Source organism: Sus scrofa, chromosome 18 (genome assembly GCF_000003025.6).
Source record: "Sus scrofa isolate TJ Tabasco breed Duroc chromosome 18, Sscrofa11.1, whole genome shotgun sequence".
NCBI classification, from domain to species: domain Eukaryota; kingdom Metazoa; phylum Chordata; class Mammalia; order Artiodactyla; family Suidae; genus Sus; species Sus scrofa.
In genome coordinates, this window is record NC_010460.4 from 15,104,763 (window position 1) to 15,123,582 (window position 18,820).

At 44.9% G+C, this 18,820-nt stretch overlaps 1 protein-coding gene across 1 annotated transcript in view; it reads right to left on the minus strand.

Moving 5' to 3' along the window:
• Positions 390–18,820, minus strand: part of EXOC4 (exocyst complex component 4) — an 801,583-nt gene continuing 783,152 nt past the window's right edge. Inside the window, exon 18 of the mRNA XM_021078821.1 lies at positions 390–6,134. Within this exon, the coding sequence (XP_020934480.1) occupies positions 5,897–6,134 (238 nt within the window). The 3' untranslated portion in view covers positions 390–5,896. The remainder of the gene's footprint in view (positions 6,135–18,820) is intronic.

The window sequence follows — 18,820 nt, forward strand, 5'->3', positions numbered from 1 at the left end:
CGGCTGGCCTCGGCCCCTGGGCCAAATGCTTTGGTTTCCAGGTTATGGTGATGTACAGGGGTGGGCGCTGGCGGGCGGGGGACTGCTGAGGAGAAGCTGAGGAGAGAGGTGACCCCAAAGCCAGTCCAGGTATGGCTCTGTCGGGGTTTACAGGAGGGGACAGAGCAAATGACTAGAGACTGTCCCCTGGACCTCCAACACAGCATGTGAGGTACCCTCTCTTTTCTGTAGGGATGAGGAGTTTTGGCCCCCGCTAAGGAACAGAGGGGTTCCAAACACGAACATCTGCCGGGGGTCCAGTCCTTACTCTGAGCCTTTATTTCCTCTGTGAAGGAGGGTGACCCTAATACCTGTCTCACAGGATTAGCGTGGGGATTTTTTCTTTTTTCTTTTTGCTTTTTAGGGCCGCATCTGCGGCAGGCGGAGGTTCCAGGCTAGGGGTTGAATGGGAGCTACAGCTGTCGGACTATGCCACAGCCACAGTAATGCAGGATCCGCACAGAGGCTGTCACCCACACCACAGCTCACGGCCACGCCAGATCCTTAACCCATGGAGCAAGGGCAGGGATCGAACCTGGGTCCTCATGGATGCTAGTCAGATTCGTTAACTGCTGAGCCATGGGAGGAACTCCAGCATGTGGATTAAATGGAAGTCTATGGTAAAGCATTTAGCACAGCATCTCACACATATTCAGTGTTCAATAAATGGTGTCTAAAATAACAGCAACTGTAAAATAAAAACCGTGAACAGAAAACAGGTATTAAGGGGTTTCCTGCTCTCTGGCGGTAAATAAATCCTCGTGAAAGAAAATGTGGCTGGTAGGTAATGAAAGAAGTTTGAGATGAGGAGGTTGCTAATTTTTCTCCTCCTGGAGTATCTATTTGCAAAGTCAGCAGGAATCTGAGGCCACATTTCTAAATGAGATGGAATATAATGGCCACGACACTCACGCGACAGCACCTGACTTGATTTCTTTTCAGTTGTGTGGACATAAATAAACCATATACACATTAAAAGAAATCCATGTGCAGCTTTTCCAGGTCATGGTGTTCTCAGGTTCCCAGGGACTCCTGCTCCAGGTGGGGGAAGGTCCTGGCATCCTGTGCAGTTTCAGACAGAAGTCTTCGGCTCAGGGGCGTGAAGGCAGGTCTTTCAATCAGGCACACTTCCTCCTACTCACACCCGGCTCCATCGGTGGAAATTCTTCTCTTGGGTTTGCAGCTTAGCTCACTTTGAAATTTCCAGCTCAACTCCAGGGGCTTTGGCATCTCATTACACTCCTGATAATTAGCTCCATCTCATTACACCCCGGCCCAGTCGGAATAGGATGAGCTGCTTTCAGGTGTACGGCTCTCGCTGCACCTCCTCAAAACTCCAGGCGGGCCTTCTGCCTCCGCCAAATTAGAACAACTACCTCCAGCTGTGCACACTTCATCACCACGTCCAGCGCCGGAAGAGCCGCCGCTGTACTTCGCATCTGGTCACACGCTTATTAATTACGTACTTCGTAGAACAACTGTGCCTAATTAGAAGGGAGTCGAGACCTTCGCGGAGCGCAGTCATCCTTTGTTTTCTTGCTCTTGGTCCCTCATTACCCTCCCTCCAAATGATGCCCGGTTTGTTGTGCATCCCTGCCACATTAAGACAGCTGCGCCCAGGTGTGCGTATTACTGCACACGCTTTGCTTTCCAAGCAAAATTGTGTTGATCAGTTCGCTTCTTGTTTTCACATCCTGCCAGAAGGACCGCCACTTTGCTGGTCTCCTCATCACGTCTGCCTCCAATGGAGGGCTTGGTGTGAAACCCTGGTAACCCCCGCTGTTGACTGTGAAATATCCGTGCCCTGGTCCTGGGGAACCAGCCACAGCGCTATCTCAGGGCACGACTGCTGAATGCAAATGGCCTTGGTACATTCCTAGGAACTGAGGCAGGAATCCATTTGTTCCATCAACTTCCAGGTACTTTGCTAGTTAAGGAGGGAACAGCAAACAATGAGATACAGTCCTGGGCTTACAAGAAAGGCAAAAAGAGTAGCGGAGGGTTGGACTGAAGATTTCAGTTCTCAATCCTTAATGAAGGGTAGCCTTAGGTAATCTGGGCTCTGGGGAGGACAAGACCGGAGTGGAAGTTGCGTGACTCTTCATCAGAGTGGAAGTACCAGCACCTCGTCACAAGGGACTGTCTCTTTTGTTGGCCATTGCATGAATCCGTGTCAGGATTTGTTACTGCCATAACAGGCAATTATATCTCTTGGACTGACAATGGATACCTTGGTGCTAAGACATTCCTGGATATGACCTGACAGTAAGAATGATCAGGCTTTGGTTGCCAATTCAACTTGGCTGTATTTGTGGTTTTCTTCTCAAGCTATCTGAAACATAAATAATGACTGGCTGAGAAAGCATCCGGCAAGAAGGAGAGGTTCTGGAGAGAGGCTGGGGAGTCTGTGCACGAGGTCACTCTACAGAGGGCAGTAATTCCAAGTGGGGGGGGGTCCCCACCAGATTCTTCATGACTGATTGTCTCAAGGGTATGGGCTGTGGGAGCTTAGGTCTGATCCTAGGGTTGATCCTCAGGTCAGAACTTGAGCTGACCTGGCCACTCCAACATGATCTTGTCTTTCATAGCCTGGAAGCAGGTCTTCTTCGGCCAAGGGCTGCATGAGGAACATATAACCTTGCTCCTTGTGAATCAGCAGAGATGTAATCGTATGCGGGAAGGAAACGTTCCACTCGGGCAATAAGATTAAAAAGCCCCATTGTAAATGTGGCATAAAAGCACGGTCCTAGGGTGAACGTCCCTGAGAGAAACTGCATGCATAGCACAGGTATCAATGAATGGCTCCTGGGGTGAAAGGGCACAGTATCAGAATACTATTTATAAATTAAGAGGTCCAGTGACAAGGGATAATAAGAGAATTAAAAGTAACAAAACCCTGCAGAAGGAGAAACCACAATCAGCAGTTCTGGGAACACAACTTGATTTACAAAAACCTCTCAAGCGCTGGATCCGATCCTCTGAATGAGTACCTCTGCTTCGCGGAGTTTATTCCAAGGGGTGCTAAGTTGGGAGAGACGCCATTAGTATTTTCTGATCCCCTGGATATACGAGGAAAGAAAGTAGTATGGGTGACACGGTTGCTGTGAGTACAGAATGGGACAACGTGTGGTACTTTACCAGAGAGTAGATGACAGTGACACAGAGAGAAGTGAGCTCTCTCGGTTGCTGGAGCTCGGGGAGCTAGTTCTCTGATGACCAGGCTGGACCTCGCCCCACAGTCCTCCCTCCTCTTGCTCCTGTCTGTTGTCCACCTCAGGACGCTTCCTCGTGCGCCTTCTCCATGGTGCTGTGACAGTCGTGTTTTACACCTGTTGATCCCCCTTGTCACCTCGTAGGAGAGAAAGACAAGAGTTTGCTTTGTTTTAGTGCCCTTTCTGGGGAGGCCTATTTTCCTGACCCTTTAAGCTGCAACAGGACCTTTGGGGAGTGGTCTTCATGGCTGGAAATGAACTCCTGTGGCTACATATCGGTGTGAGCACATGCTGGCCTCCACCCGCGGGGGGTCTGGCGCTCTCTAGCGATTTCCGGTCACGGCTTCGAGCAGCACACAAGCAGTCACACAGAATATCCCCAAACTAGGACCATAACAAGAAGAAATCCTCACTGTGTCCCCAGGGAAGGCAGGTCCTGAGGTGGCTGTGCCATCTCCATCCACCTGACCACCCACGGACTGTGGCAATGGCTATTCTTGATCAGTTGGCGAATAATGACGGATGTACCATCTTGCATAGAAATGTGGGCCTTGAAGGTCTTGGAAAAAGAACTCTAGATTGTTTTTTCTGTGCAGAATCACCATTTTTCAATCCCGTCATTACTATAAGCAAAGCAGGGAGTCTACTTTCCGAAATGATCTCTTGAAGCAGCATGTTCACCATTTGTCCGCTGGTTCTCAGTGATCTTGGCCTTTGACTGTCAAAACCCACATCCCTTTCCAGAGCCAATAAAATGCTCCTATAAACTCCCCCAGCCCACCCCTGGCTCTTCTGGCCTTCCTGTCACCACTCCAAGGTTGTTTTTCTAGGGAGGACAGAAGAGGGCAGGGGCAAGGCACGGAAGCTCTGGGCACAGGCCACGGCCACGGCGATCAGCACTGACCTCCCCCTGTCTCCTGCCTCCCGCCCCACTTCCAGGGAGATCACCTCCAGCAATGCTGCTTAGGACATTTTTCCATGATGGTCTCCCACACAGATTCAGCTTCTTCCCACCTGGGCCTCTGACGCCACATAGATTTACAACACTCCTTCCCGAATCCCCTGGAAGACTGTCCTCCAGCTGCCTGCTGAAGTCCCTACACAGCTACCCCACTGGCTTGATTTCCAACCCAGCCCCAAGTGCACACCTCTTGGGATCTGGGTCAGAGTCCAGATCCCATGCTGTCTTCGATGTAGGTGGAAAGAGTGTTCTCATTATCTTATTTCTGCTCCCACGCCCAGCAGCATTGGGTAAGGCTCTCAGGGAATGTTTGCTGAATAAACACAAGAGAAACAATACACGACACCTACGCTTCTCGAAATATTTTTTAATTTTCTGCTTTTCCCACCAAGACCTAAGTTGAACAAACAGGTGCGAAATTCTGGACCATCAGATCATGAGATATGACCTCATCTGGTCCGAGTTCTTTCAGCTCTCCCTTGCCTGTGTTTGCAAGCTGTGTCCCAGTCAGTGCATTGCTTTCTTCTGTGATATGACAGCCAGAGGCAGCAAGAAGGCTTGGAGATGTGGGGTCAGTGGGGAAGGCAAATGTGCCAGGAGCAGCGTGCTCCCGCGCCAGCCCAGTATACCTCAGAAACATCCTCAGCTGGTGGCTGCACAGAGGAAGGATATCGTGGTGGTTTTACCTTCCCTGCACCCAGTTTGGGTACCTTCTAAGGTGAGAAAGACCTTGGGTGAAATTGGTACAACACTGTAAATCAACTATATGTTAATTCAACAAATATGTTAAAAAAAAAAAAGTACACACACACATGCAAGAAAGAAACAGACAAAAAGAAAAAAAGAAAAGAAAAAAAGACCCTGGGGCTTATAAGGAGGGTGAGCATTTAAGAACCAGTCACACCCAGACAATCTTTCCAGTGAGATTAAAAATTCTCTAACAATCATTTTCTCTTGGAGAGTGAGGAAAAAATCAGGAAGAGGGTTGAATTACCTTTTGTTCTTGCATTTTCATCATTCATTTCCTGGTTCTCAGTTTTAAGACAGTAGAAATAAAAACAAAAAGGCATCAAACCAATCCATAAGCTGTGTCCAGGCTACTGCATACAAGACTCTCCCAAGGTCTGACATAAGAGGACTTCCTCCCCCCAGCCCCAAAGGGGAAATTTGCTGAAAACTACCGCCAGCTGAGAAGCCATGGGCCCTGGTGACAGAAAGCAATGCACATGCACTTGCTTCACTGAACTGTCAATGGACAAGGTCAAGAGCATAAAAACCCTACTGTTTATGCAATAGAACCCTATTGAGAGGTTTACATAGGCAACAATCTATACTTATCCGAAACGGCTGGGCATTAGTAATCGTGCATGCATCTTGTTCTGAGTCCAATGTCACACAACCTTCCTTCCCATCCCACCCCCGGACCCTTTGCAATGGACGGCATTCCAATAAACGGTCGATCCCAACATTCTGTACTGCAAATTCCCTTGAGAGTTTATATGAAAAGCCAAAACCAAAGCGGAAAAAAAAAAAAAAAAAAATCCTTCTACCTTCTCTCCACTTGAGCATCCGTGTCGAGAAAACTAAGTCAGCTCAGACTACACCCAATAACACAGCCAGAAAGGAGTATGACTAAGGAGACAAAAACAAGCCGTGCCCCTGTCCCCCTTCCACGGGGCGGCGGTTACACTGTAGTTATCTTCTTATCCTTGGTGGCTTGCTTGATGGCCGCCTGCTCGCAGATGATCTCCTTGAGCCGCTGAAGCCGCATGTTCTGGGTGGTCTGGTCTCCCACCCCCGTCTGGCTGCGGTGCAGCAAGGTCAGGGCGTGGATGTACTCCAGCTCCGTGTACTTCACGCCCTGGTCCACCACCAGGTTCAGGAGCTCATCGGCCGTGTTGTAGAGCATCTCGTAGTACTGCCTGGGAAAGCGAGACACAAGACCGGCTCTGTGGTCAGCAGTTTCTGTTCTATCGGTGCCAGGGAAGGCGCTGTTTCTAAGCCACTCAGTCCACCTATTCAATGAACATGGACTGATCATGAGACATTGTTCCAGGCCCTGTGGCAACAGCAGAGAACAAGACAGGCACAGTCTGTGTCCTCCTGGCACTCACCTCATGAGAAGCCGACCTAAATGAAGACCCAAGGAGACCACTCATCATTCACAGTCTCAGTTGACGCAAGACTTTTTCCTAATTTTGCATTTGCCTCAGGGGATCAAAAGAAAGACAAGTTTGGGCAGAGAAGCAAGAGAGAAAAATAATCACCTGGTAGGTGTTGCTAGCAGTTTCTGTCTCATTCAGTCCTTCATTCATTGGCTCATTCTTTGGAGGCTCTGAGAAATACATAGTTTTCTCCATAAAGTAGGCTAATAACAGGACCTCTTAGGGTTACAGGACCTCTTAGGGTTATTGGAAGAATTAATTAATCCATATCGAGTACTTAGAAAGGTGCCTGACATGATTCTACATGCTCCACACACATTAACTATTATTGGCAATATGTTAATGATGACGAGCGAATGGTAATGCAATAGTAGTAATTGTAGCATAAAAAAATGATGAGGACACGGTCCTTCCCTCCAAGAGCTCTGAGACAAGTAGAAAAGGTAGCAGAAAGCGAGAAATGGTGATTGCATTTCCATTGGCAAAGTTGATTTCTGTGTACGCTGTCAGGTAACCCTTACGACTCCTGGTAAGGAGTCCTTACCAGGTAAGGACACTGAAGCCCAAGGCAGTTAGAGGATGTGCCCAATGTCATAGAGATAGCCAGTGGCTGTGCCAGGATGAACCCAGGTTTCTAAGTTCAATACTCTTCTTCATGGACATGGACAAGCATGTTCCAAGGGCCTCGAGTGAGGTGTCAATGCTGTGAATTTACAGCAGAGGGGGAGTTCCTGCTGTAGCTCAGTGGAAATGAACCTGACTGGTAACCCTGAGGAGGCAGGTTCGATTCCTGGCCTCGCTCAATGGGTTGAGGATCCAGCGTTGCCGTGGGCTGTGGTGTAGGTCACAGACGTGGCTTGGATCCCACATTGCTGTTGCTGTGGCTGTGGCTGTGGCCAGCAGCTACAGCTCTGATTCCACCCCTAGCCTGGGAAGCTCCATGTGCAGTGGGTGTGGCTCTGAAAAGACAAGACAAAAAAAATTACAGCAAAGAGAAATCACTCCCTGATTGAAGGGTCAAGGGAGATTTCATATGGGGTAGGATACTGTCAGGCAGGGCTTCTGGGAAGGAAATTCTAGATGAAAGGAACATAAGAGAGATGAAAAAAAACAGGGAAGAGTCATCTGGTTAGCTTGAGGGGTGCAGCTGAAGAGCGGAGAGGCGTGGGCAAAGACAGTTAAAACCAGAGATAGAGAGCAGCACATCAAGCTAGTTAAGTCAAAAAAGAACTTTAGGCCTAGCTAAGTCAATAAGCATCCCCTACCGTGGGGCCTCAGGTATTAGTGAGAACAGAGGCTGTGCTTTGTTAATAAGGAACAGAATACAGGATGGACTGGGAGGGGACCAGATGCAATTTCGCAGTAAGGAAAGGGCTTGGGGTCCCGCTAAGGCACAAGGCATTGAGAACCTGAATGCAGCAGCTCAGGTGGCTGTGGAGGCATGAGTTTGATCCCTCACCTGATCCAGCATGGATGCGGTGTGGGTTGGATTCAATCCCTGGCCCAGGAACTTTCATATGTTGTGGGTGTGGCCATAAAAATAAAAAAAAATTAAAAAGTTTTTTAAAAAAGAAAGAGAAGAAAGGACTTGAGAATCATCTGGCTCAAGGCCATGGGCCCCGGTGCTGGACAGGAGTGGTGTCTGTGAGGTGGCAGGGGTTAGGGTGGGTCTGCAGTGCAGAGAGATGAAGGCGGGGGTCGGGGAGGGAGAAGGCTGCTACTCGCCAAACTTAAAACCAACAGGATGGGACTTCCCGTCATGGTTCAGCAGAAATGATTCTGACTAGCATCCATGAGGATGCAGGTTCGATTCCTGGCCTTGCTGAGCGGGTCAGGATCCGGTGTTGCTGTGAGCTGTGGTATAGGTGGCAGATGTGGCTCGGATCTCATATTGCTCTGGCTGTGGCTCAGGCCAGCAGCTACAGTTCCAACTCAACCCCTAGCCTGAGAACTTCCACGTGCCACAGGTACAGCCCTAAAAAGACAAAAAAAAAAAAAAAAGACCAACCCAACAGGAATGCACTAGCATCCCCCACTGAGTCTGCTGGGCCCTGAGGCCACAACCTGCCCAGCTACTACCAATGACCCGGGAAGGAGAATTCAGGTCAGGCTCTGAGCCAGTGACGCTATCTATCCCAGCCAGTTAGCCAAGGGACTGAGAGGCCTCCTCAGCTTACTTCCTTTTCTCTTCCTCACAGGAAGGGTAGTTTGGCCAGGATCAAGGGGACAGAATAAGACAGTGGGTCCAAGGCAACCCAGGGGGTGAAGGGACCTTGCCAACCAATAGGGATCATTTACTCAAACATCCTGTACCACTGGACATGGGGCCTTGGGACCTTGGATTTCTTTATCAGGAACGTCTTGGAGAAAGGAATATCCTTTGGGAGAAACAAGCCGTCCCTGAAGAAAGAACCATATCCTGGGAACTTGGTAATTTCAAGAGTGTTTTATAAATTGCTGCTACGCATGGGGATGTGGTAAGGGTGCTGGTGTCTTTTCAGGTGGCCGGTTCCTTCTCCTGTTCTGCTAAATCTCCTTTTTGAATGAACACTATCTCTTTAAATGGGACAAATGATATTAAATGATACTCGTCTTAGATTGCAGAATTTATGAGTGATCCTTGGCAGCAAACAGCTCAGCTTCCTAGTGGAGAGGATTTTCCTGGGGCTGGTCTTCTGCGGTGGTTCCAAAAACCTCATGGGGACACCTACTTAGGACAATGGTAACCTTGAACGTGGACAGAGGTACTTCTGAAAGAAGAGGTGAAGGAACTCTAACCTCCAGAGGTCTGGAAGTCCAGTGTGAGCCATAGGCAAGAATTTTCTTTTTATCCTTTTCAGGGCTACATTGGGACATACAGAAATTCCCAGGTTGAATCAGAGCTGCAGCTGCCGGCCTACACCACAGCCACAGCCACAGCCACGCGGGGTCCAAGCCGCACCTGTGACCTATGCTGCAGCTTGCTGCAACGCCGGATCCTTAACCCACCGAGCAAGGTCAGGGAATGAACCGCAATCTTCATGGATACTAGTCAGGTTCTTAATCTACTGAGCCACAGTGGGAACTCCTGGCAAGACCTGAAACTTCTCGTTAGCATAAAACTCATGTGAACTATCCCTACTCTGTAATACCTCTGCCGTAATAGAAACATACTATTTTTAAGAAAAACTTGATGCTGAAGGAAGATGCATCACGTGGACCCCATGCCTTCACAGGTCCCCGGCACACTCTGGCTTCCTTCCTGACACCAGCCCCTTTTGAGAAACGAGGCCCTCCATCCTCTAATTCTTTTTCCTTCAGATGCACAGTTGAGGGAGAGAGCTGTCCTTTCAGAGAACCACCTAAACCTACATTTGAAAAACTGTTCAAGAAGAACACATCCCTGAATCTAGATTTGCCACACGGAATGAGGAAGAACTGGGGGCTCATGGATCTTTCAAAGCTAGAAGGGACTTGATAGCTGTAGTTCTAGAATGATGGTTCTCAAACTGCAGAGTTAGTGGGGAGCTCATGAAAAGTACAAATTCCTAAGGCCCCATGTTCAGATACCGTGATTCCCAAAGGCTTGGAACCAGCCAGGACTCTGAGCCAGGGTCTGTGTGGTGCTGGAACAGTTACAGAACTATTTCCATCACCTTGAGCCCAGGATGTAATAGCATTAGAGAAAGAGACAGAAGCAATAAGTGGGTTGTTATGCTTTTAACTGAGATTAAACCAAAAGAACTGGATTTCTTTGTATTACGATGTTGATATTTTCATCATTTATCTTAAGAAGTAACAATGAGCCCATCAGACCAAATGAAATTGGATTTCTTTTGAAAAATCTGTTGAATTGTTTCCAGGGATACGGGCTGATTTTCTACAGAGACTGCTGTTCCATGCTGGGAGTGGACAACAAAACAAAGATGCCTGGATTTCTAGTCCTGGATCCTCCAGTGTGATAAGTGATAAAGGGTATGCCACTTAAATCCTTAATGTCTCAATATCCTCTGTGCAATGAAGACCTTTATAAATCCCAGAATGACACTCTGAAGGGGCCTGAGAGACTAAAAGAGTCCTCAAGAGCCTCGGATGAACAGTGCCCCAGAATTGCAAAGCTGAGTTATTAAACAAAATTGACAGGTAACTGATGGTGTATTTTCTATAGTTACCGGGAAAAAATTCCCCATAACCATGATGATATATTAGATCATAAAGAGACATAAATATTTAAAGACAGAATGAAATTCATTCATCTTTCAGAATAGTCCCCGGGAGCAAAGACTATACTAAATCAACACGGCAACAGTTCTACTTGGAGGTAGAGAAAGGGTGCTACGAGGTGCCCTAAGGAGGAAAAGAGGAAAGTGCCGCCAACTATACAATTAGAATGAGCTTCCATGATAAACACTGACACACTCAAATGAACACGTAACCCATCTGGGATAAATAATTTATCAGAGCTTACTGAGGCCCCCCCAGAAAATGAAAGCTCGATCTTTATCATTACAAACTAAAACAGCAGCCAAGGCTTCCAGGGGACCGTGTTTCATACCGGATAGCACTTTACCGAGCTCCCTGGATGGGACCAGGGAACACACATTTGATTTAGATCTTTTCTGGCTCCTGACTTGTGGAGCAAGTTTCTTCACAGCCTGTAAGATTCAGGGCCCAACTGCTAGACATGGACCAAATATCCCATTCCAGAAACCACAGACCTATGGTCCCCCTGAGGCGGGGAACATGCTGTGAGGAGATGGTTCTTTCCCGTGGTTTCTCACTCCCTTTGCTGTGTGCCTCTGAACGGAGTTCCCAACGTGTAATGAGTGGAGAGGGAGGGGGTGCAGAGATAGAAAAGTGACCGCGGGATGTCACAAAGGCCGGTCTCCCGGCCTGTAACACGGCAACATGTATATTTTGTTCTGGTACAAATTATTTTCTCATATCTTCCTCATGTTTCCTTTATCCACAGACTGTTCTTCCCCATGTTTTTTTTTTTTTTTTTTTTTTTTTTTTTTTTTTTTTTTTTTTTGTTTTTTTATATGAGGTTCAGCTAGGTTGAATTTTTAAAAATTTTTAGTTGTATTTTAATGCTATTGTATTGCAGCCTTTTCTCCCCAGTGATTATGTCTGAAAACATTCATACCGGCAAGGCATTTGGGTAAGGTGGGCAGATCTCCTTTATAAAGTGTAAAGTTAAGTTTAGTTTGGGGTTCTGTGATTGGAAAATTAACATGTGTGTAATATAGGATACAGACTATACAGAAAGATTGAGCAGAAAACATCACTCATATAATTCCATCGTAAGACATACCCCGTTTTGGCATCTTCTTCTAGATTTCCCTCCCATATGCAGTGTTCTACCTAATTCTTTCTTATAGTCGAAATATTTAGGTTGACACACTATTGGACACTTCAGTGGTTTCCAATTTTAAAAACCTTCCTTCCTGAGGACAGATTTCAAAAAGGAGAATTAGTCAAAAGATAAGTATATATTTTTAGGACTTTGGCAATGCTGGCAAATTGCTTTCTAGAAAAGTTGTATCAGTTTATCTTCCTATCAACAGCATATGACAGCATCTATCACCTCATGTTCTTTTTTGATTTTTTTTATTATAGTTGATTTACAATGTTCTGTCAATTACTGCTGTACAGCAAAGTGACCCAGTTGCACGTGTATGTGTGTGTGTATGCATTCTTTTTCTCATAATGTCTTTCATCATGTTATATCACAAGTCACTGGATATAGTTCCCTGTGCTATACAGCTCCTCATATTCTTTTGATTTACATGAGGTTGACCAATTTTTTTTATCTAAGTATCAGTTTAATGTACATGAGTATGCACATATATATAAGCAAACTGTGGATCTTTGTACCTTTTGCATGTCAGTGGTTTTTTTTTCTCTTTAAGAGCTCTTCATAAATTTCCAGACAAGAAGCAAGGAGCCTTCTTGTTTCTCATCCCTGGTTCTTCCTCCCACTTTACCATACTCAGTGTCAAAGCTTTCCCTGCATCTCTGAAAGCTACTAGAAACAGGTTCAGTTCTCTTCTTGGTCAAGTGATGGAAGAAAGCCCTAATACCACCAGTTATTTCCAACCCAGGCAATTCTCATTCCTGAACCTGTAGGTGGTCCATAATGTTTGGGTGAGGGGGTGAAAGGAAGGCACCAACTGGGGGGACTGTCCATGGTCCCCGGGGAGTGCTCTGCCACCTGCCTCCCTCTTGTAGGTGGAGTGCAGATGCCTAGATCCCCAAATGGAAACTGTATTTTCCACAGATATACAGCCATGTCTCATGCTGACTTTTAGAATCCGTCTTGACTGTATTAATTGCTACTGGTAATATCCAACTTTTAGATGCCTGAGCATATTCAACCCTTTGAAATAGCTACCACCAACACTCACACTTTATCGATGAGCAAACGGAGCTACAGACAGAGTGAGTGATTTGTCGAAGGCCTCAAAATAAAGGACTTTGAATCCCGTACTTGCTCCAAAGCCACCATAATTCAGAAACATCTGAAACTGTAAAAAGCAAATGTACTCACTGCAAAGGATATTTGTATAATTAATTCACTTTGGGTCATGATTTAGGAACTATGAATTAAATAAATATTCACATACTAACTCAATTCTCTGCCTTCCATTGTAAAGGAACAAGCCGGTATTGTGGCATTTCAAAATTCATCTATACCCTTCGCAGTAATATTTGAATAGCGCTGGATTTGATCTGGGAATTCAGTGCTCTAAGCCAAATAATGAAGTCAGGTGGTCTATTCAGCACTCGAGGGCTACAGGAAGGATTTTTGGCTTCTTCATTCTGCCACCTCTCTTTATGTCTCCATTTTTGCCCTTCCACTCTGGTAATGGACAAGATGACCTTTCTTCCCCAAAGTTGGCTGCCTTTCTGATTCATTACTTCCTCAAGGAAGAGGGATAATTAAGTCGTTTCATTTTGAAGACCTTCTGTTCTAGGCCTTCCTGAGTTAACGGTAGTATTAACGCCAATAAGAGAACTGGCTCGGAAGCTGGCTTCTTACATGTACGTTTCAAAGGAAGGAAAATTTACCTGAATGTAACTTAGTGTTGCCTGTAGCTCCTCAAATCCTTTTAGGCCAACAGGTGCCGCAGCATTATGAGCAACTTAATAAAAATCCTGTAGCAGGTGGGTCACTAAATTGTTAGGTAAAACATTCAACTCCTGTTTCCTCTGCTTCCTCAATAGGATATATGGTAACAAGCAGGGAAATGGGAAGAGAAAAGAAAGGAACTGAATAATCCATAAACTAGATAATCATCCCATAAATAATTGAGAAGTAGTTACTGCAGAAAGACACAGAGAAGTAAATACTCAAGAGATCAACTAAGCTCAGATTCTAGTTATGTCTTTCATTCTCCCCCTAACTAGCTGTGTGACCTTGGTCAATTGCTATCAGCTCTTTGAACCTTGCTTCCCATATGAAAGACAAAGAGGCTATAGGAGATGCTTTTAAGCACTGGTATTTTTGGATTTTTAAGCCTTTACAGCATCTTCTGCTTGGTCCTTTACAATCACGGGCTTCCATCAGAATTAGGTGGTATCGATTTTCCCTAAACCATGGTGAGCAAGATGTAGTAGTGATGGATTTGAAAACATTCTGAACAAGTGTAAACTTAGCTCAGATGTACTTTCCAGACCAATAATAAAGTAGATGGTAATTCTGTGTGTCAGAAGAATAAATTAGTTTATTAAAAATATAATATAATTGCTCTCATTTGTCTTCCCCTTCAAAGAGCTTAGAGTTTATTACAGACATGATTGAAAATTCTAATTTGAAAGAGTTATTTCCCTTTCAGCAGTGAGAAAACCAAGGTGGAGAAATGCTAAATAATGTTCAGAGAGTTAGGGGCAGAATTAGATTCATATTCCATGTAGGGATACTTACTAACACTCCTTATAACAAATTGTGCAGTTTTTGTTCGGACCAGAACAATCCAGAAGGAAAATAAAGAATGTTCTTTAGAAGAAAACAGTGCAGAAATTCCCTCAGCTGAGCGAGGCCAGGGATGGAACCTGCAACCTCTTGGTTCCTAGTCGGATTCATTTCCACTGCGCCACAATGGGAACGCCTACCTACATTTTCTTTATACAACATGGTGTGCGTACACACACACACACACACACACACGCTGCCTCCATCAATGGCCTGGAGTTCCTTACATGGAGTTACCCACTGGCCTGGTTCTGATAACCACCATGCTTCAGCAGTACTAGGGGGTGTGTGTGTATGGGGGTCTTTCCTGTGAAAATTTAAGTCAGCTGCAGACCTTGGTACTTTTGACAGCAGCGGTCAGAGCCTTGCTTTCTTTTTCTTCAGAAAAGACAACCACTCAAAGGAATCCCTCTGAGATTCAGCTCTTTGGAGACACTGACCCTCTCCCAAGCTCAGTTACAGATACTGAAATGGGGAGAAAATGTCTTTCTGTTCCCTTGGCTAGAAATTTTGCTCCCCACCTTTGAAGCACATCCTAAATCTATACATTTCTATGGTTAAAATTGCCTCCTCAACAACTTAAGGATTCACATGTCATTCTCTGCTATATCAGATAATTTTTTAAATTAAGTTTTCTACAACAGGGTTGGAGGAAGATCTGCATTTTAAATTCGTACAATTAAAACTGTGTCTCTTTGGTCTGGCACTGCCTTTGGTCAAACCCCATTTGTATGAATAATTATTCAGTCCATTAAGAAGTCTGCTCCACTCCTTCTCCCATTTTGAAGGTTTTAATAAATATTGATCAGGCACATTTCTGTTTGCACTTGCCAAAGCAATTCTGATGGATTCATCTTCTGATGTTATCAAATAATGAAATATGAAAGAGTGAATAGAATTACCCTCTTGTTCTGTGATTTTTTATTTAGGTCCTTCATTTTACTTTCATAATTGTGTTTGTCCCATACTCCTGTAAATGCTCTTTTGATTATCAAAAGGTGAGTCCAGGTTAAGGAGAGCTATGCTGTGCTGAATATCAGATTCTTTTCCATTAAAAATATATTTATTGAATATCACTTTAGAGAGTCTTTTCCATTAAAAAAAATTTATCTAATATCACAGGTTGATAAAAAGACACAGCAGGATGTATTTCAACGGCCTCAACAAGACACATTGTCTACCAATTAGCACAAGGCCTTTCGATTGGATATTATCTATATTTCTCAGATTAGCCATCTAGAAATAGCCGAATAAAAATAAATCAAAGGCCTGATGGCTTTTTCGGTTTTAAGTAATGAAATGGAATGATCAACTTTTCAATAAATAATGCAAAGAATTTCTTCAAAGGAAAATCCAGTATTATTATTACTAATGCTTAGGAAGAAGCTCTAATAACACTTTAAATGCTAATATAATATACGAAGGTATAGTCCTTGGCTTCAAGAAGCTTTTTTAAATCTTTAAAAAATAAAATCCAACCCAAACCTAGATCAGAGGTCTCTAAGATACCAGGCAAATGTTTTAACTTCAAGTACCAGCCTGCCTGCTAATTCTGCTACTTTCTTTTGGTACAGGAGAGAGGAGAGGAGTTGAAGGGTCCTAGCCAACGTACAGAAACCAAGGTTACTGCTTCAAGTGGCAATCAGAGTTAGGAAAGGGATGGAGAAGTGAAGCAGTAACAGGTGGTGGGTTTCTGTATGTATAACACAGAGGTTCTGCTCTACCTGTAGTATTTGGGGAGAAAGTCAGAGAGGACTGCATGACTTTGAAGGAAGAGCAGAGCATACCCATTAGAGTATTATGCCAATGAAGCCAGGATAATGGGTTGATTCTGGCAGGTGCCAGTTAGTTGTATTCTTTAGCTACCTACTCTGCCTCTAGCCAGCTACCTCGCAAGTGTGTTAAGACAAAAACGGGGTAAGGATAGGTCACAGCAAGCCATTATCACTGCTGGGGGCTTAAGATGCACATGTGCTATTCAGCCAGCAGTTGGCTGAGTTACTCAAACCCTGACTCCTAACCTTTGGGTCCTAGTATGCTTCTCCATAATATTATAGGAAATTTCTCTACTTTGTCAAGACAAAAGACTGTATCTTTTAGGACTGAGGGGCCAGAAAGAAAAATGGTTTTGGCAGAGGAACCAAAAAAATCAGGGGATTATTAGAAAAGTAAGAACATATGCAAATCAGTAGCGAACACCTGAGGGTGTATTTACTAAACCCTTACGTTATTTATGAAAGAGAGAAAAACTAAACAAACCAAAGCTACAAAATGGGCCACCTGAGAGTTAAGAACACGTGACTCAGAATGCGTGTCAACTGGGAAATAACAGACTACATCAGAAGGCGCTAATGGAAATATGTACAATATCCAGCAGGGTTTCCTTAAAGATCCAAATACTCTGACAACTGTGATGGATAGCTTTGGAGAGCCATATGGATTTGGTGGATGGAGAGGCCACGGTGGCGATACACATTTGGATGTCAGAGAACTATCTGACACTGTGCCTCTAAAAGATAAAACTAGCAAAATGAATTTATTCTGAATGGCTACCCCCATAGGACACAGACTGAAAAACAAACAAAGGGTAATGGTGGAGGCAAATCAAATTCAGAAGAGCAAGCCTCTCCTGAATGCTAAGACACCGCCTTATAACTCATCGCACCTAATACTTTAATCAATGCGCAAGAACATACAGAGTGTTGAAAGGTCAAAAGTTATGAAATGGGGAAAGGTCAGGAATAGCAACAAAGTAACAGAACTAACATCGAGGACCCCAGGAAATGTAGAATTAGGGGCAGCAAAGAACAAAATGAGATTTATTTTAGGAAACCCAAGTAAATTTGTCTAGAAGAAATTCTAACCTCCTATATTCAAAAGTTGGCAGACTGCTTAGAACAGCACTGTTAAAAATGGGCCAGGAGGGTGGGGGTAGGGGGAGGCATGGAACCTGGGGGTTTTCTTATATCCTATTAAAAAAGTTCCAGTTATAGGGCAAGGAGGTGATGATAATCCCTGTCTTTGTTGGACTTCATAGTTCAGCACTGCTTTCTACTACAAGCCAAATGAAATAAAATCTGAAGAGAGCATCAAATGGGATTAAAGGGACAGAAGGCTAGAGGAAAATAGAAGATTAAAAGGGATTCAGTCCCATTTTTGCTCAAATGTCAGCTTATCAATAAGTAAGGTTTTGCCTGACCACCTGAGCTAAAATGATAGCTGCCCCAACCTCATCAAGCTTTGTCCTTTTACCGAGCTTTCCTTTTCTTTTTAGCTCCCATCCCTGTCAAAAAAAAAAAAGAATTCCAAATATATTTTAATATATATTTGATCAACTTAAAAACGTGTGTATATGTACAATTAGAGACACGGCATAATATGGTGACAAAGGGCATGGATTCAGGTGTCGAGGGCCTGAGTTCAAGTCTCAGTTTTGCTTCTAAGAATTTGCACGGGCTCGTGGAATGTATGAATCTCTAGGTACCTTCCTTTCTTCATCTGAGAGAGGACAAAGTCAATGAGGTTGTTACAAGGATCGAATGACGAAGAACAGTGGCTAGAGCAGGGCAGGTGCTGCGTCAATATTTATGACGTTGGTGTCTGCCTCCCTCATAAAAGGGAGGCTCTGAGAGAGGAGGCTGGAATCCTCCCACTCGCTGTTACCCCTGGGGCTGAGAGGAGGACATCTAGTGAGTGGTGCACACGTGAAAAGGGGTGAAGGAGAGAGCCAGGCAGTCAGCTTCACTAGGTGACACAGCACAATGTACAAAGCGGTCGATGGTCCGCTGACACTGGGAGGGAGGAGCTGGGAACCGGAGGCTGCATAAAGGGCCTTCTGATGGAATCCTGAGACCGGGCAGTGGATGTTTGGATTAACTGGTTGCCAATGAGAAAGGGGGAGGGCCCAGAGGGGAGACCTCTGCTTTTGGCTCATGATCTGCAATCCTCCCCAATTTTTTTTTTTATTCTCTGGAAGGAATAAACATGAACCCCATACCTTTGACTGAACCTCTTGGACCTTAGAAAGGTCTTAGCCTATATGAACTGCAGCATCTTATGCAATGCGGTAAATAAAATAATATCACAGGGTAGGCTTGAGGATTAAATAAAATGGCAGGCTAGGATACCTGCTATGTAAAAATGGTAAAAACAGCACACACACACATATTACAACGTTTATGGTACTTTGTACTGGCCACATAGATTATCGCTTTGGATCTTACCCTGCCATAATTGTGTAAGGTATCATACCCCCACCACCGAAAGGATTTTTTTTTTTTTTGGCTTTTTAGGGCCGCACCTGCGGCATATGGAGGTTCCCAGGCTAGGGGCTGAATCGGAGCAATAGCCACCGGCCTACACCACAGCCGTCGCAATGCAGGATCCGAGCTGCGTCTGTGACCTACACCACAGCTCACGCCAACACCAGATCCTTAACCCACTGAGTGAGGCCAGGGATCGAACCTCTATTCTCATGGATCCTAGTCAG